The 25435-nt window shown below is 52.5% G+C and overlaps 1 protein-coding gene across 1 annotated transcript in view; it reads left to right on the top strand.

The window, feature by feature from the left end:
* The window catches only part of SEZ6L (seizure related 6 homolog like), a 71211-nt gene that overhangs the window by 1696 nt on the left and 44080 nt on the right, over window positions 1–25435 (top strand). The window contains exons 3-11 of the mRNA XM_042961552.1: window positions 932–984; window positions 2445–3158; window positions 4429–4562; window positions 6842–7034; window positions 9233–9418; window positions 13586–13751; window positions 15976–16142; window positions 16549–16743; window positions 18240–18378. Of these exons, the coding sequence (XP_042817486.1) occupies window positions 932–984; window positions 2445–3158; window positions 4429–4562; window positions 6842–7034; window positions 9233–9418; window positions 13586–13751; window positions 15976–16142; window positions 16549–16743; window positions 18240–18378 (1947 nt within the window). The remainder of the gene's footprint in view (window positions 1–931; window positions 985–2444; window positions 3159–4428; window positions 4563–6841; window positions 7035–9232; window positions 9419–13585; window positions 13752–15975; window positions 16143–16548; window positions 16744–18239; window positions 18379–25435) is intronic.

Below are 25435 nucleotides of genomic sequence, written 5' to 3'. Positions count from 1 at the left end.
GGGGCTCGCTGTGTCAGGACAGAGCCCGCTTCGGATCCTCTGTCTCCCTCTCTCTCCACCCCTCCCCCGTTTTCTCTCTCTCTCTTTCAAAATAAATAAATATTTAAAAATAAATAAATAATAAAATGTTAAAATTTCACTATCATTACGGCCAAGGCACACCGATGGGCTTTGTGTCTTCTGTCACCACCTCTCCTTCTCCTCTCTCACCTCCCTCACTTATAATCGAGGGGACATTTTTTTTGTGTGACGGGACTGGCAGAAACGAATACAGCCACGGGAGCCAAGAAAAGTCACAAGCCAGTGTCAGGATCGAAGCACTCACCCTGCCCTTTGTAGCAAGATTAGCAAAAGGCTCTAAGAATAATTGCCAATTACCTGATCATTCCCCAGATCAACGGAGTCAGGGCTGGACGCCCTGACAAGTCTGACCTGGTCTGGTTGCCCATTTGACACAGACAGAGAAAATGGAAGAGACCACGAAAGCCACACAATTATGCTAGGGAGCAGCGGCCAAGAGAGCAGCGCCCTCTGGACCCCCCGACCTCGGGATGCAGCCAAGCTCTGCACATGGAACCACAGTTGGTGCTTGGGAGCCAGGCGTCCTGACCCCCACCTTCCTCTCTTTTTGCCCCTTCACTTTTTTCCCATTGCGCGGTCTGCAGAGATGGCCGATACCAGTCCGGTGATAAAAGCGACCTCGAACATGGAAAAGCACAGCTCTTGAGCCGACCCACGTCTGATCTAATCCTATGAGGCAGGTGGGGAAGCTCTATCACCCAGAAGAGGCTTGAGTGGATTTGTCCAGGCTCGGGTAGCTAGGGACTGTTGAAGGCAGGATTCGGATCCAGGCCTAACTCGGAAGCCTTGATGCTTCCCACCTTGGACCAGGAAACCTGCCTGGCCCTGAACGACCTTGATCTGCCCTCAGGTCACCCGCGTACCCTGTCCTCCCGTCCCCAGGCCAGTTCCTGCCCTGCGACTGTGAGCCCGGGATGCACGCTGGCTGGTGATCAATGTTACACAACAGGGACATTTGTCGATGAGAGTTGCAAACTGGCAGTCTATACAGATTGAGCCACAGCCGCTGACACCGTGAAAGCAAATGAGCCTTTCCAAAGGCTGTGCGGAAATACATTTAAATGACAATGCTTAAGGGCCCAGAGACTGTGGCTGAGGGAGTGTCCGGACAGCTATCATCCTGGGGCTCCTCTCCCAGGGTGTAATCCCTCTCTATGTTGAGATCGTCATCGGTAATGTTCCGGCTGCTCTGGTTTCCTACCGAAGGGTGCCATCGGAGTGACAGCAGTAAGACAGTGACAGCAGCTGGCACGTGCTAGGAGCTCACCGTGGGCGAGGCACCCATCCGTCCATGCGTGCCTGTGTGCTTTACATGCTTCAACCTACTGAACAGTGACGGTCCTGGGGCACAGGAAGCCATCGCCCCATTTTACAGCTGGGGACACTGAGGCCCAGAGAGGTTAGAGCCAGGCGCCAGCTTGCAATGGACAGAAGTGGGTCTCGGGTAAATGCAGTGGATTTCAGACATGAATCTGCCAAACGGCTGCCAGGGCCAGCCCCTGTTTAAAATTACTAAGTGGGTTTGCATTCAAGGCAAAAATAAATCACAGAAAGTTATCAGCAGGGTATACACTGCCCACCACGGTCTGGCCCCAGCCACCCCATGTCTCCAGCTTCCTCTCTAGTCACCATCTGCTCCCCATCATAGTCCTCTTTTGTGCCAGGCCTCCACGGTCTTCCTGCTCCGAACCCATCTCATGATTCAAAATCTTCAACTCTTTCTGTGTCTCCCACAAGGTCAGTTTTTAATTATTTAGTGTAAAAAAAAAAAAAAAAAAAAAAAAGTCCCCCCTGCCTCCTCAATCCAGTACAATATAGCCTTGAACCAGGGCACAGGGCTTGGAGAAAAGAGTGTGGGTTTGTTACAACCCCCACTCATCCTTCATGGCACATCCTTGTGCAGTGAACAAGCTGCCCAACTGTACATAGTGGTCCTGCCCCACAGACTGAGTTAGAGGCCTGTTCTTTCTGCCCTATTAGCATGCAAAGCTTTATGTCTTTCTAAGCATCTATCGCACCAAATGTGACCATTTCTCCTTTCCTATTACCCCTCCCAGTACATTACACAACTAGTGTGTGAGACTCTTACGCCCCTGCTTTCTGTAACCCTAATGCTTAGCTCGGGCCTGGCAGGATCAACCCTAAGTCTCCATTGTCAGCCAAAGGAAGAAAAGAAGGGAGCAGGAGAGAGAGGAAAGGAGAGGAAGGGAGAGTCAGGAGACAGGGAAGAAGGCAGCCCCCATATCTGTGGGGGGACTTGGCAAGCTCTGGGCCACCACCTTAGGCCCCCAACTCAGGAGGCGGAGGAGCTAACCCCCATCCCCGGCCCCAAGCTAACAGGCGTCTTTTCTCCTCTTCCCCAGATGTGGCCCAGGAAGGAGACGCTGGCCCTTCGGGTGCTTCCCTTCTGCCCTCGGGAGCACTAGAGAGCAGCAGTCTGAGCAAAGGGAGCCGCGAAGAGAGAGCGACGACGGCCCCTCCGAATCCAGCGCAGTCAGGGGAAGATCTCAGCGAGCCGAGGCTGCAAGGGACAGCCCCCTCCGCCGCTCTGTCCACAGCGCTGCCCGAGGAGGCCGCCACCAAGCGCGCCCTCCCCTCCGGGAAGAGGCTGCCTTCTCTCAAGCAGGTGAACTCGGCCAGGAAGCAGCTGCGGCCCAAGGCCACCTCCGCCGCAGCCGTCCAGAAGGCTCTGTCCCAGCCGGCATCCTCCGGCCCGGGGCTCCTCTCCTCCGCCACGGAGAAGCCCCGCCCACCGGGGGACCCCGAGCCCGCAGCCTCCGAGGAGCCACTGTGGCTGGACCGGAAGGCAGGTGCGGACCCCACGACGCCCGCGCCCCTGCAGATCTCCCCCTTCACCTCGCGGCCCTACGTGGCCCACACGCTCCCCCAGAAGCCAGACCCTGGGGAGCCCTCCGTGCCTGATGACCCCCACGAGGCTCCCCCCGAGGACGCTAGTCCCATGACCTTGGTGGACAAAGGTGAGAGCGAACTGACCGGCTCAGCCTCCGAGGAGAGCCAGGAGACCACGACGTCCACCATCATCACCACCACGGTCATCACGACTGAGCAGGCTCCAGGTAAGCAGCCCCCAGACGCTCCAGCCCTCCTGTGGCAGCCGGGAGGCACCCACTGGGTGAGAGCAGGGGGTGGGGGGGGGTGGGAGGCGGGCCAGGGAAGTCCAGGCCCCACCATCAGTTGCCATCAATGGAGCCCTGACTGTGAGCTTGACCCTGTGGCTCGGAATTAATATCCCCATTTTAAAGACGAGACGACAGGGGCGCCTGGGTGGCTCAGTTGGTTGAGTGTCCAGCTCAGGTCACGATCTCGCGGTCCGTGGGTTCGAGCCCCGCGTCGGACTCTGTGCTGATGACTCAGAGCCTGGAGCCTGCTTCCGCTTCTGTGTCTCCCTCTCTCTCTCTGCCCCTCCCCCATTCATGCTCCGCCTCTCTCTGTCTCAAAAATAAACAAACATTGAAAGAAATTAAATTAACTAAAGATGAGACAACTGAGACGCAGAGACATCGAACAACCTGCCTGAGGACACACCGCCAAAGAGCAGGATTCAAACTGTCTTCAGCGGGAACCGAATCTCTCCGCCTGCCCAGAAGGCCCCGGCCTTTTCAAAGTGCCTTCACTGTTCCACGTACTTCCGGGACCTGGTAAAATGCATTTCCACCTTCCGGTCTCACTTCTGTCCTCTGTTCTGCCTTCAAGCAGAGAAGTGGCAGTCCACATGGATCTTGGACAAGTGCACTGTGGCCTCCCTTTAAAGAAGTGTGAGCTCTGGGTTCGAATCCCGCTCCCTGTGTGAGCCTGGTGCAGGCGCTGCCCCGCTCTGAGCTTTGGTGCAGGCGTCTCCAAAACGGGGATGAAGGGCGCCTGGGTAGCTCAGCGGGCTGGGCGGCCGACTCTGGATCTCACGGTTCCTGGGATCGAGCCCCACATCAGGCTCCGCACTGACAGCGCAGAACCTGCTTGGGATTCTCTCGCTCGCTCTCCCCCTGCCCTTCCCCCACTCGCATGCACGCACCCATGCACGCAGGGGCTCGCACTCTCCCTCTCTCTCCCTTTTAAAAATAAATAAAATGGGGGTGAAATATCTGACTCCACAAGGGTGAATGGGGTCGGCCCTGTCCGCTGCTTAGAGGGGCGCCCCGCGGCACGCAGCAAGCAATCATCCTGTGTCAGCCACTGCTGTTTTTTTTATCTTGTTGACTCTGGGACTGAAGGAGAATCACCAGCAGTGGGAGGAGTGGGGACGGGGGAATGTGGCTGTCCCAGAGCCCCGCTGTCACCCCGCGGCCACCTGAGCTGCCCTTGGTGTCCTGATTCAAGTCCTTCCTCCAGCTCCCTGCAGTGTGAGCTTCTCCGATCCTGAGGGGTACATCGACTCCAGTGACTACCCGCCACTGCCCCTCAGCAGCTTCCTGGAGTGTACATACAACGTGATGGTCTACACTGGCTATGGTGTGGAGCTCCAGGTAAGGGCGGAAGGGCGATCTGCCGTGCCTGCCCTTTCCAGCGGGCAAAGGCTCGGAGGGCCATCTGAGCCAGACTTGCCGGTATCCCCCTAGCCCCCTTGGCCCCCTCTTTGCCCTGACCAGGGCATATTGAGCTGGGTTTTGTTGAATGAATAGGAGTCCCCAACGCAGTGCTCAGCTGGAATAGCTTGGCATACACGGAGGAGGGGCACATGTTGACGAATTGTGAGGCATTATACCCAGGAGAGTCCTCCTCTGCCCCTCTCGAGCACCCACCCACACACACACACACACACTCACACTCACACACACAGGGGAGCCCCGCCTGGGTCATGCGATCGGTAAAACGTTTGCCTAGAAACTAACAATGGAAGGGCTCAAACATCTGGGTGTAAGTCCCAGCTCTGCCAATGAAAGCTGTGTGGCTTTGGGCAAGGGACTTTACATCTCTGAGCCTCAGTCTCCCCATCAGAAAAATAGAGATGATAACGCCACCGCTTCACAGATTTTCGGGGCGACAGAAGTAGGACGGTGCCCGGTGCCCAGTGGACAGTCAGCCAGAGCCTAGCACAGCGCACGTTACCTGTGATCCTCGCCCTAGTTCCTGGCCTTCCCCAAATGACGCCCCCCACCCCATCTTTAGAAGCCCCTTTTAAAAACTGGAACAAGGAGGGGTGCCTGGGAGCGGGAACTGTCCAGTTCACTGCCTCCCAGGAGAGGAGGGGGGTGTGGCTGGGAAAGAAAGCTGGTCCCACGTGGTGGCAGACCCATCCAGGCCAAAGTGGGAGGTCCCGACGTGTGCCTTTTTCTAACGGACAGTAGGGAGCCAGCGAAAGTTTCGGAACTGGGTTGGCTGTGATCTAACCAGAACTTTACTTGAGGGAGGTTTTTCTGACTTGCATGGGAAGGACAGAAAGTAAGCCCCTCAGCAGCAGGACCTGTGGTCTTGGCCCCCAGAGCTTAGCAGAGTGTGTGGCATGCAGTAGGTAATTAATAAATGTTCATGGACTTAAAATAAACCGGACGATGGTTGCCATCCATCTGAATCTGGTACTCGGCGGACCCTCTCCTTTTACTCTGTGTCTAACGCTGGATTACCAGGCACAGGATGCCTTCACGGAGCACCTACTGTATACCCATCACAGCTGTTTACCCCGAGGGATACGGTGGCATGCAAACAGGTGCAGTACCTGCCCTTAAGGAGTACGTTTTGTGGTTGAGACAGATGCACTTAGAAGACATTAGGATGCCACTTGAAGAGGTCTCTGGTGGGAATTTATAGGGCATGTTGTTGAATCACACTAGAGGGATGGGCCAGGCTCCTTGGCAATCAGGGAAGGTCTCACAGAGAAGGGCAATTTTAGTGGGGCTTTGGCGAATGAGTAGGAGTTCATCAAAGAGGGAACAAGAATAAGGTGTGTGATCTGAAAGGGACAGGGCTCGTGGGCGAGGCCTGCCCTGCTCAGATGAGGGGCAGAGGGGTTGGGATCCCAGCGTAAAGGAGAGGCACAAAAATCCAGAGCGGGCACTGGGAGCTGACCAAAGACCACACCTACCCCTACTCCCACTTATACAATGTCTTTGTGCACAATTAAATTATCCCCCTTCTTTCTCTTCCAAGCCTGGAGAGCGGACTTGGAAAATCAAGTGTGCAGTTCTTTGTGGAAGTTCTGGAGTTAGAGCCATCATTTTATAGCATAGGAGGGCGGCCCTGAGAATGCCCTAGAAATGAGCCCCTCCCTCCGTCACTTACCAGTTCGTGCAGAAAGGGGAAGAATGAATTCGATCTATATAAGTATTTATCGAACCCCTGCTCTGTGCTATGTTCCAGGCACTGGGGCCACTGAGCAAATGGAAAAAAATGCCTGCCTTTGTGGGGAGCTTACATTCTGGTGGAATGCCTTATTCTGTCTCCCTGGAGATGGGGCTTCAGGCACAAGCTGATCAAGCCCTTGCCCTCCCCCTCCCACCATCTCCAGGAGAACTTCCCTCAGCTGCCAGCCTGCAGCAACCTCTCTCTTGAGACTGATCCATGGACCTTCCAGATCTCTGCAGTGCCTCTGCCCTGCAGCTTGGGTTTACTCTGGTCCCTCAGCCTTTGGGGATATTCGGGGGGCCTAGATGTTTCCAGGGCCCCAAATGTTTCCAGGGCTGGGGCTTGGGGCCCGTCTGTCCCCTTGACTAGGGGCTGGCCGAGGGCTGCGGTGTTGGCATTGGCTGGGGTCTGTTCAGAGTGCTACATTGGTAGTGGGTTTCTCTCTGCCCCTGCCTGTGCCCAGGTGAAGAGTGTGAACCTGTCTGACGGGGAGCTGCTCTCCATCCGCGGGGTGGACGGTCCCACCCTGACTGTCCTAGCCAACCAGACTCTCCTGGTAGAGGGGCAGGTCATTCGAAGCCCCACCAACACCATCTCTGTCTACTTCCGGACCTTCCAGGACGACGTCTTCGGGAACTTTCAACTGCACTACCAGGGTAAGCTCACAGCAAGGCCGATGGGGTGTAGCTGTTTGGCTCAGTTTCCCTGTGGAACCAAGAATTCTCATGTGCCCGGGGTCCCTCTGGCAGTTACATAAAACCTCTGGACCCCCACTCAGAAGAAGCACAAAATAAAACAAATAAAAACACAAAATAAAAACAAGTAAAATAAAAAAACAAAAGCACAAAATAAAAGCTGTACAATTAAAAAAAAAAAAAGGACACCAGTCATCTTGAATTACAGTTGTCAAAATATTGTTTTAATCTGTGCTATCATAATCTGCGTGCTTCTTTATTACCACATTAAATAATAATCCCCCTTGGGAGTTCTGATAATTACTGTAATTTCAAAGTACTGAGGCACGTAAGAGATATGTCAAGATATCTATTATGATAAGAAAATACCTGCGATTTCTCTCGGTGACGAAGTCACAGGTTCCGCAAATACGTCAGTTTGTCGCCGCCATTCGCGGCTGAAGGAAACACCACGGTTCGGTTCAAGGTTAATGAAAACAAGCAAAGCCACTTTGTTTCCCATTTAGGTTCCTGGCTCCTGCATGTATCTGATAAATGAACCCCACGCAAGTCGGTGGGCTTCTGGTAACCAGCCTCAACCCCCGGGGTGGGGGGGGGGGTCCTGCTGTCTCTTTTCTGTGACAATGTTGCTTTCTTTCCTTTTTGCCTGTTTCTGAGACTCTGAGACTCCTCTCTTGCTTTCGGTTCACCTTGCTCTCCTCTACCCCTTCCTGCCTCCTTCCTTCTCTTTCCCTCCCTCTCTTTTGCCTCTTTTATTTGTCTCCCTCCATTCTCCCTTCCTTCTGGCTCTCTCTCTCTCCCTATCCCATTCCCCCACGTCCTGAGCCCTGCCCATGACCTCCGATTACTTCCCTTAGCCAGAAGCTCCCACTGGGTAACTTCCCAGATATCCGCTCGGGAAAGTAGAGTCTGGATACTGGGCACCATCCACGGTGACGTCAGATGAACCAGACAGACATCTGGAGAAACGGTTCACTTTGAACTTTTCCCCTGGATGTTTCTGAAACAGGTGGATGAGTGTGCATGACCATGTTCCGGTGTTGAGGCTACGCACTGTGGTCTTTGTTCATGGCAGAATATGGGGAGAAAAACAGCTGGTGGGGCCCTCGAGTTGGATGTGATCCCCCAGAGGAGTTCTGGGACTACGGATATCTTATGCAGCAGGGGTGGTCAGACCACAGTCCGGGGAGGGGCTGGGACGGGTTTCACACCCTCTTAGGAAATTCGAGGAGCTCAGCATGGCCACATAGAACCTTCTGCCACTCCCAGCAGACACTGGGTCAAGGAGGCTCTTCCTCAGAGTTTCCTGTTTAATCCGTACGACCGCCGTGAGGCAGGGACCGTTGTCAACTCCACTGGAAAGAGGAGGAGAGCCAAGTTCAGGTCACTGTGTCCCTTTCTCCAAGTCACGTAGTGCCTAAGTGATGGAGGAAGAACTTACACTCACACTGGTCTCCAAAGCCCAACCCTGTACGTGGCCAGGACAGTTATTTTCTAAATTTTTTTTAACGTTTATTTATTTTTGGGACAGAGAGAGACAGAGCATGAACCGGGGAGGGGCAGAGAGAGAGGGAGACACAGAATCGGAAGCAGGCTCCAGGCTCTGAGCCATCAGCCCAGAGCCCGACGCGGGGCTCGAACTCACGGACTGTGAGATCGTGACCTGGCTGAAGTCGGACGCTTAACCGACTGCGCCACCCAGGCGCCCCAAGGACAGTTATTTTCAAGCTGTCTTACCCTTTGGCATTTCCTGAGGGGGGGCTCGTTCTAGTTCCGGTCCAAGACTCTGCATGTTTAACAAACGCCGAAGGTGTTCGTGCTGGCAGGACTACCCTACCTGGCTCATTCTGCCCCTCCTCTGCCCAAGCAGGTGGCCATTCTGTGTCCACGTGGAGAGGGGCTCAGATGACGTGGGAACTCATTTTTCACCCCAAACCTGTGATCTCGGCGGGGGGGGGGGGGCCGGGGGCAGGGTGGGGACCTTGCAGCCTAGAAAAAGTGCCAGTCTGGCAGTCTCTGCATCCACGGGAGTCACAAAAACACCCCCCCAGGGGCCTCATCTTTTCTCCTCAGCTCAAACTGGCTCCCAGGAGGTGGGTCACATGCATCATCTCTCCCCCCTCTGAGAGTTGACTGTCTGCCTTTGCGTTTCTTCGCAGCCTTCATGCTGAGCTGCAGTTTTCCTCGCCGGCCCGACTATGGGGATGTCACAGTGATGGACCTGCATTCGGGTGGGGTGGCCCACTTCCACTGCCACCTGGGTTACGAGCTCCAGGGGGCCAAGACACTGACTTGCATTAACGCCTCCAAGCCCCACTGGAGCAGCCAGGAGCCCATCTGTTCAGGTACACTCCAGCCTCGGCAGCCCAGACACCAATAGTCCACTCAGAGGAGAGGCCAACCCCAGGGCATTAGACCGACCTCAGGGATAGGCGCTCAGCCCCGGGCAAAGAGGCTGCTCCCAGGACAGACGACCGATGCCATTCAAATCTTTAGTTCATAGGGGAGAAAAGACACAGAACCTAAAATTCACCATTAGTGACATTTAGGACATCTGCAGCATCACGCCACGGTTACCACTGTGTAGTTCCAGACTGCCTTCAATAGCCCCAAAGGAAACCTCATAGCCATTTGGACTCACTTTCCATTTTCCCCTCCCCCTTCCGCCCTTGGCATCCACCATCATGCTTTCTGTTATCTACGGATCTGCTTATTCTGGACATTCTGTGTAAATGGGATCACCCAGCATACGTGGTCTTTGGCAGCTGGCTTCGGGATCATGTTTTCAAGGTTCACCCACGCCATAGCCTGGGGAGCGCTTGATTCGTTTCTATGGCTGTGTAATATGCCATCGTGTGGCTGGGCCCCCATTTTATGTGTTTATTCCCTGGTGGACACCTGAGTCTTCCTCACTTTTTTGGCAATTATGAATAATGCTTCTGAGAGCATCTGTGTGCAAGTTTCTATGTACAAGTTTCTGTACAAGTTTATTTTCTTTCTTTATTTTAAAAGGTTTCTCTATTTTTTTCTGCCCGCATTTCCTTTTATTCTTTTTTTAACTCGTTTTATTTTTTATTTTTTTTAATTTGCATCCAAATTAGTTAGCATATAGTGCAACAATGATTTCAGGAGTAGATTCCTTAGTGCCCCTTACGCATTTACTTTTGAGAGCGAGAGAAAGAGAGAGAGAGCAGAGGAGGGGCAGAGAGAGAGGGAGAGAGAGAATCCCAAGCAGCCTCTGCACGGTCAGCACAGAGCCCGACACAGGGCTTGAACTCATGAACCGCGAGATCATGTCCTGAGTCAGACGCTTAACTGACTGAGCCACCCAGGTGCCCCGGAGGACGTATGTTTTCATTTCTCTTGGGTCGATACCCAGGAGTGGCATCACTGGGTCATATGGTAATTCTGTGCTTAACTTTTTAAAGAGTTGTCAAGCTATTTTCCACAGAGGCTGCAGCGTTTGACCTTCCCACCAGCTGTGTAAAGTACCAATTTCTCCACGTCCTCACCAACACTTATTATACACATTTTCTTTTTATGCCTTTAGCCATCCTGGTGCATGTGAAGCTCTCTCGTCATGGTGGTTTTGATCTGCATTTCCCTGATGGCTCATCATATTGAGCAGCTTTTCCAATGTGCTTCTTGGCCATTTGTAGATCTTCTCTTTTTTCAATGTTTATATACTTATTTATTTATTTATTTTGAGAGAAAAAAGAGAGAGAGAAAGAGAGAGAGAATGAGCAGGGCTCGATCCCACCACCCTGGGATCATGACCTGAGCCGAAATCAAGAGTCAGAGCTCAAACTACAGAGCCACCCAGGCGCCCCCCCCCCCGCCTTTGTAGATCGTCTAAGCGAAGTATCTATTCAGGTCCTTTGCCCGTTGTTTTTTAAAATTTTGTTACTTGTCTTTTTATTGTTGAGTCATAACAGTACTTTGTATATTCTGGATATTAGATCCTTATCGGGTATATGATGTGCAAACATCTTCTCCTGCTCTGTGGGTTGTTTGTCACGTCTTGATAGTGTCCTTTGATGCAGAAAACCTTTTCATTTTGACAAAGTGTCAAAAAAATGATCAATTTTTCTTTTGTCCCTGTGCTTTTGGTGTGCCTGCAGCCACATTTTGAACCCAGTCGATAGATACTGAGAAACTGCCAGGGATGCTGTAAATGTTCACAGCAATCTTGCATGATGAGAGCCATTACTTTCATTTTACAGATGTGGAAACAGAGGCTCACGGAGGTGAAGTCACTCACTCAAAGCCACCACAGAAATTGAAATGAGTCCAGAACCCTTCTCTCCTGAGCTGTGTTTCTCAAAGTGTGGTCTACAGACCAGCAAGATTATTGCAGATGCATAATCCTGGGCCCCCTATGAGACTACTGGATCATAATCTACATTTTAACATGCCCATAGACTGACAAGCACTGGGCTATGCCACACTGTCCCTGCACCCGTGGTCATAGGCTTGACCATCCTCAACTGTCAAGAGAGCAAAACTCTGTCAGATTCTCAAAAGTTACGACGGTGGTCAGGACAGTATAGGTTGCCCGTAAGAACTGAGCACCCAGAGCACGAACCATGTACAAAGAGAATCCTGGGAATAATAATAAATTATTCCCTCTCTCCGGGCATTCAGAGTCCGTGGAATCCAAAAAGCAAATGAAACCTGATGACAAATTCTGAGCTTTGATTGTCGCAATATTGTTCCCCCAAGGCCCTTCAGAATTTCTCTTCTCTTCTCTTCTTTTTAACAGAGGGGAAAAAATCCAAACCATAGGGCCATTGGCCTCAGTGCGTCTCTCGCGTTAATTTTTATCTATGTGTGAAATCAGAGAGGAATTAAGCCTCATTTTGTGGATGGGGAGCCACGGCTGGGAAATTGAAGGCAAACAGAGCCATCAGTTGGCTTAATAAGGCAAGGAACGGGAGCAGAGAGGCAGCAGATGAGCGGCAGCTTGGGGAGGACAGATGGCCGGTGCCCCCACCGGGGACAGTGTTCTCCATCTCGCCAGCCCCTGAGCCATAGGACAATAGAACTGGCTATATTTTGAGTACCTACTCTGTGCCAGGCATGGCGCCAAGACCCGTATTATGCATCGGTTCACCGATTTCTCACCCCAGTCCTGGAAGCAGGCTGGAATTCTTATCACCATTTTATAGTGAACTCAAGGTTCAGAACTCTCTAGATCCACAGCAGGTGAGTGGCACAGGCAGGGTTTCAACCTCCGCTTTAGGACAGGCGAAAGACAGACAGACAAACACACGCACCCACGCACGCACCTCTGTCCGTGGTGCTGAAACAAGGAGGGGGCGCTTCTTGGCAATGTCTTCGCTGTAAATCCGCAGAATCCAGAGCACAGCAGAAAGTGATCTACCTTTTTCTCCCGCTGCAAGCCCTTATTAGTCATGCAGTCACTCAACAAACCCTTAATGAGACCCAAGTATCTCCTAAAAATAAGACTCAGGCTATTTCCTCGCATTCGTGCATCTCCCTCTGGTGCACAAATCACTTTTTAAATATTTCTTTATTAGATTTTTATGATAAAAGTAATATATGTTGTGGTTTAAAAAAAAGTCAAGAAATCCAAGTGTCAAGATAGAAGCAAATCACTTTTATATTTATGGTCTCAATAGATTTTTGCAAATAGCTCATTGAAACAGGTATGGAAGACCATTTTGTAACTTGTTTTTTTCCCCACTGAAAATTTCGAGTGCATTTTTCCATATTCTCAAGCATTCTTTAAGGGTATGATTTTTAATAACGTGTGAATGGGACGCATTTATTTCCCCAAATGGCTGTGAGTGGACATGCGTGTTGTTTCCCATTTTTCGCTCTTAGAAACACTTCAGCAGTGAACACCTTTATTCATAAATCTTGGGGGAAATCTCTCAATCTCCTTTTTAGCACAAACTCCCAGAACTTTAATGAGTCGGTCAGTTTGGGAACATACTTTCTGAATTTTTCTCCAAATTGCTCTCCTGAAAGGTCAGAGTCATTTGCATCCTAACCAGTGATGAGGGAGAGGGCCCATTTCCCACCACCTGTCCCATCGGTGAGCGATGGCCACTTTTTATCTTGCCCAATCAGGCAGATGGAAACAGAATATAATCTAGAATTGCCTTTCTTTTATTGTGGGTGAGGCTGCATTTTTAGTGCCTACTAAATACTAAAAGTATATTTCTTCCTTTGTGAATGGCCTGTTTGTGTCCTTGTTACCATCTTCTCAGAAAGAATCAGGGCACAGCCAGTGCCGTGGAGGAACCCTTAAATCACAGTTGGTCCCTGTCATGGAACGCCAAGGGGGTGGTTCCAGTCGTGAAATGAGGTCTCCTATTGAACTGGATGAACCTTGTCCAAGGGGAGAGGACTTTTACAGTGTGTCCCTCTTCCCATCCCATTTCCTCCTGCTAAGGGCTAGGGGTGGGGAGATCTCTCTCTCTCTCTCTCTCTCTCTCTCTCTCTGCTTTCCTCTCATGACCACCCACCCCATTCTCTGCCCCCAGCCCCTTGCGGAGGGGCTGTGCACAACGCCACCATTGGCCGCGTCCTCTCCCCAAGTTACCCTGGAAACGCCAACGGGAGCCAGCTCTGCGTGTGGACAATCAAAGCTCCAGAGGGCCAGAAGCTGCATCTGCATTTTGAAAGACTGTCGTTGCATGAGAAGGACAGGTGAGCCTCTGAGGGTTCCCAGCCTCACTCCTTCCCAGAGTGTCAGAATGTGACTAAGGATCTGGAGTCTTGCAATGGCTTCTGGAGGTTGAGAAAGGAAAGCCTGGGGAGGCTGGCAAGGATGTTAGACACCATCGGCTTCAATCTCCTTTCACAGGTCGGGAAACTCGGGCATGGAGAGGGAAAGGGACTCGCCCCAGGTCATACAGCAGGGAAGGGGAAGAGGCAGGAACGGAATCCAGATCCCCCATGCTGCACTGACCCAGTCTGTCTCCTGCATGTCCTTTTTTGCAGTTAACAAAGAGGGAGTATTCACTGAGCACCTGCTCTGTGCCCAGTCACATACTAGGCTCTATGGAGAACAGGAGAGAAGTAGCAAAACTTGGTTTCCGATTGGATAGGAAACTGACGTGGAAAAACTGTGCTTGTACACGTGAAGGAACTTGGGAGAAGTTTCAGGGCAGTATCTAAGCAAGAGCATGTCTGTAGACTCTAAGTGATATGCATAGGATCCAGAATCTTAGAACTTTAATATTCTATGGTTTTATGTTAGAATATTCTTTTTTACTTTAACTTTTTTAACGTTTTTATTTATTATTGAGAGAGAGCATGAGCATGGGAGGGGCAGAAAGAGGGGGAGACACAGAATTCGAAGCAGGCTTCAGGCTCTGAGACATCAGCACAGAGCCTGACGCGGGGCTCAAACCCACAAACCGCGAGATCATGACCTGAGCCGAAGTCAGACGCTTTACCGGCTGAGCCACCCAGGCGCCCTTAGAGTATTCTTGAATGTTCCAGAAAACGAGGACCAAAGCTGCTTAGACTTGCTGTCTTAGGTCGTGTTCCCTTGGAAACAGTCATGGAGACAAGGATGTTAGGGAAAGTAGCTCATTTGGGAGCTAATCTTGGAAAGCACTGGTAAAGGCATAGGGCAGCAGGCAGGACAGGAAAAGAGTCAACACGGTGCGTGTTAATGAGCAGGTGCCTCTGCAGGGGCCATGGGGGTTCTATCTGCTGGGGGCCTCTGCAAAACCGTATGGAGCCTGGTCCTTTTGGAAAGGCGAGGGAGATGAGGTACTGACCCACCACCACCCCCCCACCTATCACTGCATGAGGGATGCTTCTGGACACTCTAACTCCCCAGCGTTGCCAGCCACCCTTTGAGCTGGTTGAGCTGACAGATTCTCAGAGATCTGGGGCAGGAAGCCAGCCCCCTCCTCGTCCCAAACACAGTGGACATGCGGCAAAGTGAGCAAATTGTCGCTTCGACATTCATGCATTTTGGTAACATTAGAAATTCATCTGGGCGACATAAAGTAAACCTTTTTTATGAGTCACAGTAAAAAAAAAAAAAAAACAACTCAAAAGATTTAAAATGCCTCTTTATGACTCTATAAAAGAAATTGATCTAATTTGTATACTATTTCCCTCCTTATTTTTGCATAATTTCTTTAAAAATACCAGGACTAGCAAGGAGCCGAGTGTCAAATGACTTTAATAACAGCAAAAATGAATGCCAGCATTTTGCCTAACACGTTTTATTTTTCAGGGCACTCGATCCTGTCATATTCTCAATGCCCACCTGTAAGATAGGTGGGAGAGACGTTACGATCCCTCCCTTCCCAGCTGTGGAAACTGAGGCCCAAGATGTGCTGAGACTTATGTCAACCCAATCGCTGGGGAGTTGGGAAGTGAGAATCAGGAATTATAAATCAGTTGATTTATAATAAAATGCTTATAAATTTGACCCGTGTGCCTGCTTTGTCCTCGGCATGTTATGCACAAGGCCTTTAATCTCCACACTCTGAGGTAGGCTCAGAATGTGAAGTAGGCACCCGTTTTACAGACGAAGAAACAGAGGCTCGGAGCTGTGAAGCGTCCCTGTCCAAAGTCACACGGCTCAGAAGTTACAGAGTTGAGACTCTGGTTGTCTGACTACCGCTCTTTCAGTGCATTAATCTCTACTCCTCAATTAGTCATAATAATTGGTATCAGTTAATTAGTCTGGTTCACAACATCACACACAGCACTTTTCCTATAACCTCAGGATCCACCCGTGAGTCTAGAATAAGCATCCTACAGAAAAGGAAGCAGGTTCCCTAAGGCAGAGCAGCTCGACCGGGCAAGTCAGGGGCAGAGTCGGGATCTGGGTCTGGGAGCGAGGCACACGCCTCCCACTGCTGCTGTGGGTCAGTGATCTTCCTGTCCTTCCCCCTGCTGTCAGGATGATGGTCTACAGTGGCTTGATCAACAAGTCAGCTCTTCTCTATGACTCCCTCCAAACCGAGAGCGTCCCCTTTGAGGGTCTGCTAAGTGAGGGCAACAGCATCCGCATTGAGTTCACGTCCGACCAGGCACGGGCAGCCTCAGCCTTCAACATCCGGTTCGAGGGTGAGAGTCCCCGGGGGGCCTCCCCCATCCCGGGTGATGGTGTGTGAGTGGAGGAAGTGTGGCAGAGCTGGGCTGGGTCCTGGGAGCTAGAAATCTGACCTGCTAAGGCCGAGGGTGACCCAGAGGCCAGACTGCCCTTTTGACTTTCAAAGGCAGAGCCTGCAGGGTTGAGAGGGCAGAAGTTTGTATTCCCATTTTAGAGATGAAAATAATGAGGTCGCCAAAAGAGAAGTGAATGCTCCAAGGCAGGTCAGCAGGTCAGCTGGAATCGGAAAGTGGGGTCCGGTGCCCATTTTCCTTGGAGCTTGTCTAAACAGCAGGAGGGGACCCATCTTCTGAGATCCAGCTCTCCGGGGAGCCCCTGCCTCATCTGAGCTGCTGCCCCTCTTTTGTATCCCCACCCCAGCCTTTGAGAAAGGCCACTGTTATGAGCCCTACATTCAGAATGGGAATTTCACCACATCCGACCCGACCTATAACATCGGCACCATAGTGGAGTTCACCTGCGATCCCGGCCACTCTCTGGAGCAGGGTCCGGCCATTATCGAGTGCATCAATGTGCGGGACCCGTACTGGAACGACACAGAGCCCCTATGCAGAGGTGAGTGGCCCCACCGTCCTCCTCCCAGGGTGCCTCAGGGACCTGGACCCCCTCAGATGAAAAGGTCAAGGCCCCGGTTTAGAAGTATGTCACCAATTTACATACCAATTTAGCATTAGAACCCTTTCCGGGGCTCACCGTCCTTTGGGTCAAATTTGCTGCTGGTCCCTGAGAAAATTCCAAGCTTGATAAATTTTTAAAGGTGCCCCTTCCTACAAGCACAGACCCCATAGTGCATACCTCAGTGAAAAGATCTCTGCATGGATTTCAGCTCCTCTGTACCCGCTTGCTATGTACTTTTGTGCAGTGCACAACCCACCCAACCACACACGGCAGCCCTGAGTTCAATTAATAATAATGATGCTATTGATAATAGTTGCCAAGGGCTGCATTTTCTCATTTAACCCTCACTACAATCCTGTGAGGCACATAATATTGACCCCATTTACAGCTGAGGAACCCAAAGCCATGAGGAACCAGACCGGTCCTAAGAACAGACTGAGGGTAACTGGTAGAGGTAGAAATGGCACTTGGGTCTCCTTTTTTCTCAGAGACCTGTGCTCTGAGCCCCTCTGGACGGTGTTGGCTGGGTCGAACCCTCCTTTCCACGAGCTCCCGGGGCTCTGCCCTGCCTCCTTCCCCACATGCCAGGCCGCGGAGCCAGCTCAAGCCTGGATGCATATGCAGCATGTGGTGGAAGGAAGAGAGCCCTTGCTCCTGGCAGCCGCCGCCTGGATGGCGGTTGGTGTGAAGTCACAGCTTCATCGTGGTGAGGGATTGATCCCTGTATTAAATGTGCTGGTTTAACAGAGCGGAATTTATTGGTGCTTTGGCCTCTGCCACGTTGAGAACTTTCCAAAGCGGTAAACAGAGTGGAATTTAAAGAGCCAGGCACCAGCATGGCCACACCTCTCCTTCCAGTTCAGAACCAGGCTCTTCGGCAGTAACACTAACTAAGAATTACTGAGCTCTCGCCTTGCGCCAGGGGCTGTGCTGCATTCGCCCCCATGAGCTCAATCAGTTAAGCTTCAGGATAAGCCGACGGAGTCAGCGCTGGCCTTACTGCAGCTGTGCGGAGGAAGGGGCCTGAGACTCCAAAACGGCGCATGCCTGGTCACGGAGTCTGTTGGGGGCAGAGATTCGAACCCAGGTCCACCTGAATGGAACGAGGCATCCCTTAGCCGCTACTCACTCTGCACAAGAATAGGGCTGTTGGGGATTCTCCAGAACGGGGAGCTCTGTCCTTGATCCTGAGAGAGCTATAGGGCCCGTAGCCCCTACCCCACCAACCCTCAGCGGAAGGAGGCAGACAGCCGGCCCCAACTTAATCATCCCGCACACGCGCACAGACCGCCTGAGGCTCAGGCACCTGTTCATGGTGCACAGCGAGCCGTGACTGTCGGGCTCCAGAGCCCATGCGCTTAACCGCTACGATCTTGGCTTCCTTGTGAATCAAGCGTGTCTGTCTCTTGTCTGTCCATCTCTGTCCCCTACAGCTACGTGTGGCGGGGAGCTCTCTGCCGTGGCCGGGGTGGTGCTGTCCCCAAACTGGCCAGAGCCGTACGTGGAAGGTGAAGATTGTATCTGGAAGATTCACGTGGGGGAAGAGAAACGGATCTTCTTAGATATCCAGTTGTGAGTGTTTATGATGGGGGACCAACTGCCCCTGCTTTGTTCTTTCAGCCATCGCTAGTGAAGCAGCTACTATGTGTCAGGGGCCGTGCGAAGAACTGGGGTCCCAGTGGCAGGAGAAACAACATCGTAAACACACAGAGTCCCTAGCCTCCAGACACCAGGTCTACTAAGGAAGCAGGCATGAAATGGGGCAATGCACCAATAATCACATCCCGTAACTTTGGTGAGCGATGTTCTAGGTGGGGATTTGACATGAAGGGGGAGGTCAGAAAAGCCTTCCCTGAGGATCTGATCTGATACTAAAGCTCAGAACTAACGGACGAGCTGGAATACATGTATCTGAAAGGAACAGAACATGCAAAGGCCCTGTGGCGAGAAAAAGCCTGTGAACTGCCTGCATAGTCAGGAGGAGGGGGGAGGTTTAACAGGTACTCTGCCTACGGTAGCAGTTCATTTTCTTCACCTGTCTCTCTCAACTAGAACGGAAGGTCCTCGTAGTGAGGGCTTGCTCTCATTTAGCTCTGTTCTGGGGTCTAGCACCGAGCCTGACACATAGTGAGGTGCTCAGGAGATCACTGCTGAGTGAAGAAACACTGTAATGAATGGAGAGTTACCTGGCTGTGCGGCTGTTGGCTGTATTCCGTGGGGGCGCCTAGTAGAGGCTCCATCTAGAACTTGCCCCCTCCTGAACTCCCCAGGGCTGGGGAGAAGCAGACAGAGACAGATGGTAGTGTTTGGAGAAGCAGAAGAAAGGGCTGCCCGGCAGGCCCAGACACCGTGGCTTGGACAGTGGAGAGCAGGGCGGGGTATGCCAAGCTCTGAAGAGCCTTTCTGGAGGCAGCCTGGGCCTCAGGGGGTCAGCGCTCCCCTCAAGCCTGAAGCCAGAACCCAGTCGGCTGGGAAGCATGACTCAGGGCCTGCCATGCCGTGCAGAGGAGGCTGGCAAGGGGGAAGTCGTTTGCAAAATTATGAGTGACCGTCTTTTGAAGCTGTCCCTCAGAGGCTGCCCCAGAACCTTCTATCCCAGTTGAATCAAAGAGGCACAGACCTCGCACAGGTGCCCCTTGTGGACTTCGGGCCAGGCCAACCTGGGTCAGAATCCCATCCCCTTCGCTCCCCCGCGGTTTGACTTCGGGCTTCTCCCTGGCTCTGGCGCTTCTCGTCTGTTACGAGGGCCTTGGAACATCCGTGTCCCGCGGCTGCCGGAGGCAGCGTGTGAACATCCCTCGCCCATCCTTGCGGTCTCTCACTCCTGTTCCCACCTCCCTGGCTTCCAGAGTCTGCTGTAAAGTGCTCATTCACGCAACACCTCGTTCTCGAGGGTCTGCCGTGAGCCAGGCCCCGTTGTAGGCTCCAGAAAGGGTCTGACCGTTGCCCCTTGGGCAGTCAAGTTTATATTGGAGAAGAGCAGGTTGGATTGTCTCTATTAACTCTGGGCGGGGGTGGGGACATACATGCACGCCTGCCATGTGCGAACCGTGGATATTGGGAAGGGGTTGGTTGTGGAGGGGCACCCGGGTGGCTCAGTCGGTTGAGCGTCTGTCTCTTGATTTCGGCTCAGGTCATGATCTCACGGTTTGTGAGTTCGAGCCCCACGTCGAGCTCTGCGCTGGGAGCCTGCTTGGGATTCTTTCTCTCCATCTTTCTCTGCCCTTCCCCCGTTTGAGGCCTCTGTCTCTCATAATTAAAAAAAAGTAAACATTGGGGCACCTGGGTGGCTCAGTCGGTTGAGCGTCCAACTTTGGCCCAGGTCACGATCTTGCAGTCTGTGAGTTCGAGCCCCGTGTCAGGCTCTGTGCTGACAAATAGCTCAGAGCCTGGAGCCTGCTTTGGATTCTGTATCTCTCTCTCTCTCTCTCTCTCTCCCCCCTCCCCTGCTCATGCTCTGCCTCTCTCTGTCTCTCAAAAATAAATGCTAAAAAAATTTTTTTAAAGTAAACATTAAACATAAAATAAAATGAAATAGGTAGGGCTTATGGAAAGAGTTCAAGGGAGGCCTGGAGTCTTCTTAGCTGACGCTTCACATAGAAAACGCCATTCTAAAGCTGTCTCCTGTGGGAAGCCTTCTGTGGCTCCCTACTGCCCTCATGATAAATATGAACGTGTAGTCCTGGCTTGGGAGCACCCCACCGCCAGAAGTTACTGGCAAAGCACCTCGGTCTTCAGCCAGGAGAAGGAGAATCCAACTCCTGATAGCCTGGCTTCTCTTGCAGAAGGTCCCCCCAGCCCCGTACCCCCAGAAATTGTCTGTGCTTCCCGCTTCTGCTGGGCTCAGCGGCCTTCTCCTCACAGTGTGTCCCCAAGACGGCCGGTGTTGCGTCACCAAGAGTGGCCCACATCTCCCCTTGGTGTCACAGGCCTGAATGAGGAAACAGGAAACCGGGAGCCCTTCCTTTCACTCCCTCTAGGCATCAAACATTCAATTAACCTTCAGCCTGACACTAAATGGGGTTTTGTTTCCACTGCAAAGCGCGCAATAGGGCAGCCGATCCAGGGACCTGAGCAGTTAAAGCAGAAATGGTTCCTCAAAGCCAGGCCACTGCTGGCATTAGCATCAGGAAGGGACCCCTCGCCGGGGGCAGACTTTCTGTCTTCCGGTCAGCCTGGTGGCCCCAGATATCACTGTTAGCCGGGAGAGAGGAGCCCCGTCTTCCTCCTCCGTGCCCTGACAGGGCATCCCGAGCAACCCTGGACCCATCACCAAGCCTCTCTGGGCCTCACATTCCTTCTCTGCAAGCCGATGGGTTGCCTCGAGTCAAGAGAATAACGATTCAAACTCCTGCAGGACAGGCGCGTAATTCCTGTTACTGGGGAGTGGGGTCAGTGCGGGACGATAAGGAGGGGAAGGGTCTGTGATGAAGGGGATATAGTACATCCCCACCTAAAATCATTTAAATTCTATTTTGTAGAATAATGGCCCTTCCCCACTCCCACCCCCCCCCCTTCAAAAAAACAGTATCTGCTGATCAGATCCAGATTTGAGGGGTTCTTTCTCATTGCCGTGATTCTCATCACGGAGCACTTCCTGTTTGTGAGTTTCTTTACAGACGTAAATTTGTGTCCTCCCCAGAGGAATCCTATGGGGGCAAGACAACTATTCTGTTTAATTCCTACTCCTTGCTTTCTGACCTGTTCAAGTTGGGTGTCTAAAAGGCCTCCTGAATGAAGGAGTTTAACCCCAAAGTTAAACTCCTGATCTGATTCCCCTTCCCCAAACCTGTTTCACCCCATCTTCCCATCTCGGGAAGGAATCATCCATTCTGCCATAAGCTGCTAAGGTCAAAAGGACTGGGAATTTTTCTAGACGAGTAGAATGGGTGCGTGTCCAACGTCTGGCTTTCTTGGCAGTGGGGTGGGGAGAAACACCCTGATTTATGGCATTTGCCAGTTTCCTGGGTGTAAGGACTCCCACCATGGCCAATTTCAAGCTGCTTACACATTTGCCAATTTCCTCCGTGTAACGACTCCCACCATGGCCGTTCCAAGCTACCAATACAATGCCAGCAGGCTCGCCAGATGCCCGGATGCTTAACGATTGACTCACGTGGGCCAGTACGAGCTGCCGCACTGTGAGCCAGATTCTTCTCTCCCTCTCACACCTTGTACCTGAGTCCCCAGTACATCCTGCTGATTCTACTCGAGAATCAGAATATGCCCAGAGTTCAAGCACCTGTGACACACACACCCCCCACCACCATGGTCCATGTTCTCATGCCAGGATTATTCCAGAGGCAACCTCACTGGTCTCCCTGCTCCCGCTTTTGTCCCCTTTGGAGCTATTTATAACCCACTACCTTGAGTGATCCTGTTCAAACCTAAGCCAGGTCCCATCACACTCTGCTCAAAAGTCTACAGTAGCTTTACATTTTATCTAGAATAAAAGCCAAGTCCTTACAAAACATCCCATGTGATCTAGCCCTGGCCACGTCTCCTGCTTCATTTCTTCATTTGGCCACACTGGCTTCCTTGTTCTGCGAACTTACCCCAGGGCCTTTGCACTATCTCTTCTCCCCCATACCCTCCCCAGGATGCTCTGCCCTGAATAGCCTGCATAGCTCACGCCCTAGCTTCTTATAGGCCTCTGTTCACAAATCACCTCCTCTGAGATGTCCCCGAACACCTTGATCATCTCTGTCATTATTGACACTCTTACCTTGCTTCACTTTTCTACGTGGGTGGCACTTAGAGCCACCAACGCACCACACATTGTCATATTTGTTGAAGTGTTTCATCCCCTCCATCTAGAATGTCACATCCGTGGGAATAGAGGGATTTTTTGTTTCTGTTTGATTCCCTGCTGTAACCCCAGTATGTAGATCAATGCCTGGCCCCATAGTAGGTGCTTAATAAATAAGAGTCAATGGAATAAAGACAACTTCCCATGGTCATCCAGCTATGAAGTTTCAGAGCCAGACTTTTAGCCCCAAATTCATGTCCAACTGCCTCTTATGTACAAGAAGGGAGGAAAGTTCAGAACAATATGGGAAGACCATAGAGATATGGCCTCCCTTTGTCAAGAAACCCATATTTATTACGTGACCAGCAATGCTAAGAAATAAAAGTTTGGCTAAAAATGATCACATAAGCATCCGACTCTTGGTTTCAGCTCAGGTCACGATCTCCGGTGTCATGAGTTGGAACCCCGCGTCGGGCTCTGTGCTGACAAGGCAGAGCCTGCTTGGGATTCTCTCCCTCTCCCTCTGTCTGCCCCTCCCCCACTGGGTGCTGTCACTGTCTCTCTCTCTCTCTCTCTCAAAAAAAAAAAAAAAGAATAAATAAACTTTGGAAAATTATCGTGTAAAATAACAGTAAGGGTAAGACCCCCAAAAGAAGGTTATATAGAGTTAGAGTGTCAAAGGATTTGCCATCAGAGACTTTGAAGCAGAATCTAGAGTGAGGACCCCAACCCAGTGATGGCCAGTTCCATCGGTAGAGTTTGAGGCCCGAGCCAGGTGGGGGTGGGGGGCGGGGAGGCCATACCGTCCTTCTGGGTAATCCGATGCGGAGGTGAGGGTGATGGTGAGACCACAGGGCGGCCTCCGTGCCCCTACAGAGCACACGGCCAACATGGTCCCAGAGCCTTAGGATTTGAGGTACCATCAAAATCAATCCGATCCGGTTTCATGGACGTGAAGGCCCGCTGTGAACGGGGCATTGAGGCTCGGCCCCGGCAGAGAGCGAGAACGGGGCAGCCCTGCCCCGGAGGAGCCCACACCATGAGCTGACACGGCACAGACAGGAGAAAACTCCAGGGGCCCCCGAGGCCCGGGGTCGGGAGGGTGAGCCTGGTCCACGGTGGGAGGAAAAGGCTGTCCAGAGAAAGCAGCATCTCTCTCTCGGGAAACAGCGAAGTCTGGAAGCGGTTCTGGCCGTGCCGTTCGCGTGGGGGGAGGGGTGCTGCTGGCGTCCGGTGGGGAGGGGTCACGGATACTGCCCGACACCCCGCGGTGCACGGGACAGACCCCACCACAAGGAAGTAGTGGACCCAAAGCGTCAGTAGGACCGACTCAGGGACACCCTCGCCAAGACGGGCAAAGATGGGGGTGGGGAACCGTGTCTGAGACCAAAGGAACAGCATGCGCTAAGGTCCAGAAGCAGGAGAGCACGCCTCTCTTCCTTTTCGGGGCTCGAATATCGAACAGACGCTGGACGCTGCGTGCATCCAGGGCTGTCGCATCGCAGGCACCTTCAAAGCAAGCACGTGCACCGGGTTCCATCATCGCCTCCATTTGACAGATGGGTACGCTGAGGTTCGGACAGGGGAAGGGCGACCGTGGCCACACAGCGGGGACCTGAGTGGAATGCACTCCGCTTGCCGTGTCTCCAGAGTCTGGGGGCCTCCCCCGCACCCGCACTTGACAGGAGCCGGAGGAAGCCCTGTGTATCTGGAGCTCAGTGACGCAGGAGGGGCGGCAGTGGAATCAGGCAGAGCCTTGAAGGCCGCTTTAGGGAGTCTGCGCTCGCCCCGACTGGGCAGCCGGGGAAGGGTTTCAGCCGGAGCCGGGATTAACCGTTGCAGAGGGGAGCCGAGTCCTCCGGTCAGCAGCCTCGGGCTCTCCCCGCGGACTCTGGCGCGCGTCTGGCAGTGTGGCATCTGGGCCTGGCGCCTCCTTCCTCCCACAGAGGGAGTGAAAATAGCATCTCACCCGCGAGGGTTACGCGAGGCCCGAGAGCTGCTGGGTTTAATTTATCTTGCTTGGTTTCCGCTGACAGTTTTAGTAAACCAATTTGGGTTTGATAGTAAAAATAATTCTGTCCTCAGGGCCCCTCACGCCGCCTAAGCGTTGGAAATTGTTATTTATCGCCTCGGTGAGGGGGAGGGCGTTTGCACTGTTGACTGAGCGGGGTAGGTGGCCCGTAGTAGGTGCTGGGCAACGTCTGCTGAGTCACGAGGACGTAAACCGCGCGAGGCAGGCGAGAGGGGGCGTTGTTCCCTGTCACCCACTGGGCGGGTCTGTGGATGCCGCGGGCGTTGGGAGATGACGAGTCACCGTCTCTGAAGGACCTACTATGTGCCCGAACCCGAACTGCATGCTTCACACCCCTGAGCGATAGAGAGCATGCGCGTTATTATGCAGAGATAATAATTGCATAAATTAGAGCCATGGTGGGGAGAGATAATTACAGAGGGGAAATTACCTACATTAGAGATAATGTATGCACAGCGTGTCGCGTGGGGTCTGGCACGTAGCTGGCACTTCATCAACAGACACTATGATTACCAGGACTCCTTAGAAGATATTATTGTCACCATGTCCCGGATTTGCAAATGACAGAGAGCCTGTTAAGTGGCTTTCTCAGGTCACACGGCCAACAAAGGACTGAGCCGACGTTCGCACACACACACACACCGTAGCCTCCGCGTTTATGGGCTTGAACAAGGTTTGGGGGGACCAACCTTATGTCTCTGCGATGCTCCGGGGAGGCTCCCAGGCCTCCAGAATCTCCAAAGCTCAGGAAGGGAAGGAGTGCCATAAATAGACAACCTGGTGACACGCAGGCTAAGGGCCGTGGCCGGAGGGGTGAGGGCGGGGAGGTTAGCAGGACGCTGTGTGAG

Source organism: Panthera tigris, chromosome D3 (genome assembly GCF_018350195.1).
Source record: "Panthera tigris isolate Pti1 chromosome D3, P.tigris_Pti1_mat1.1, whole genome shotgun sequence".
Lineage (NCBI taxonomy): Eukaryota > Metazoa > Chordata > Mammalia > Carnivora > Felidae > Panthera > Panthera tigris.
The sequence above is the reverse complement of the archived record's forward strand: the minus strand, read 5'-3'. Positions and strand labels throughout refer to the sequence as shown.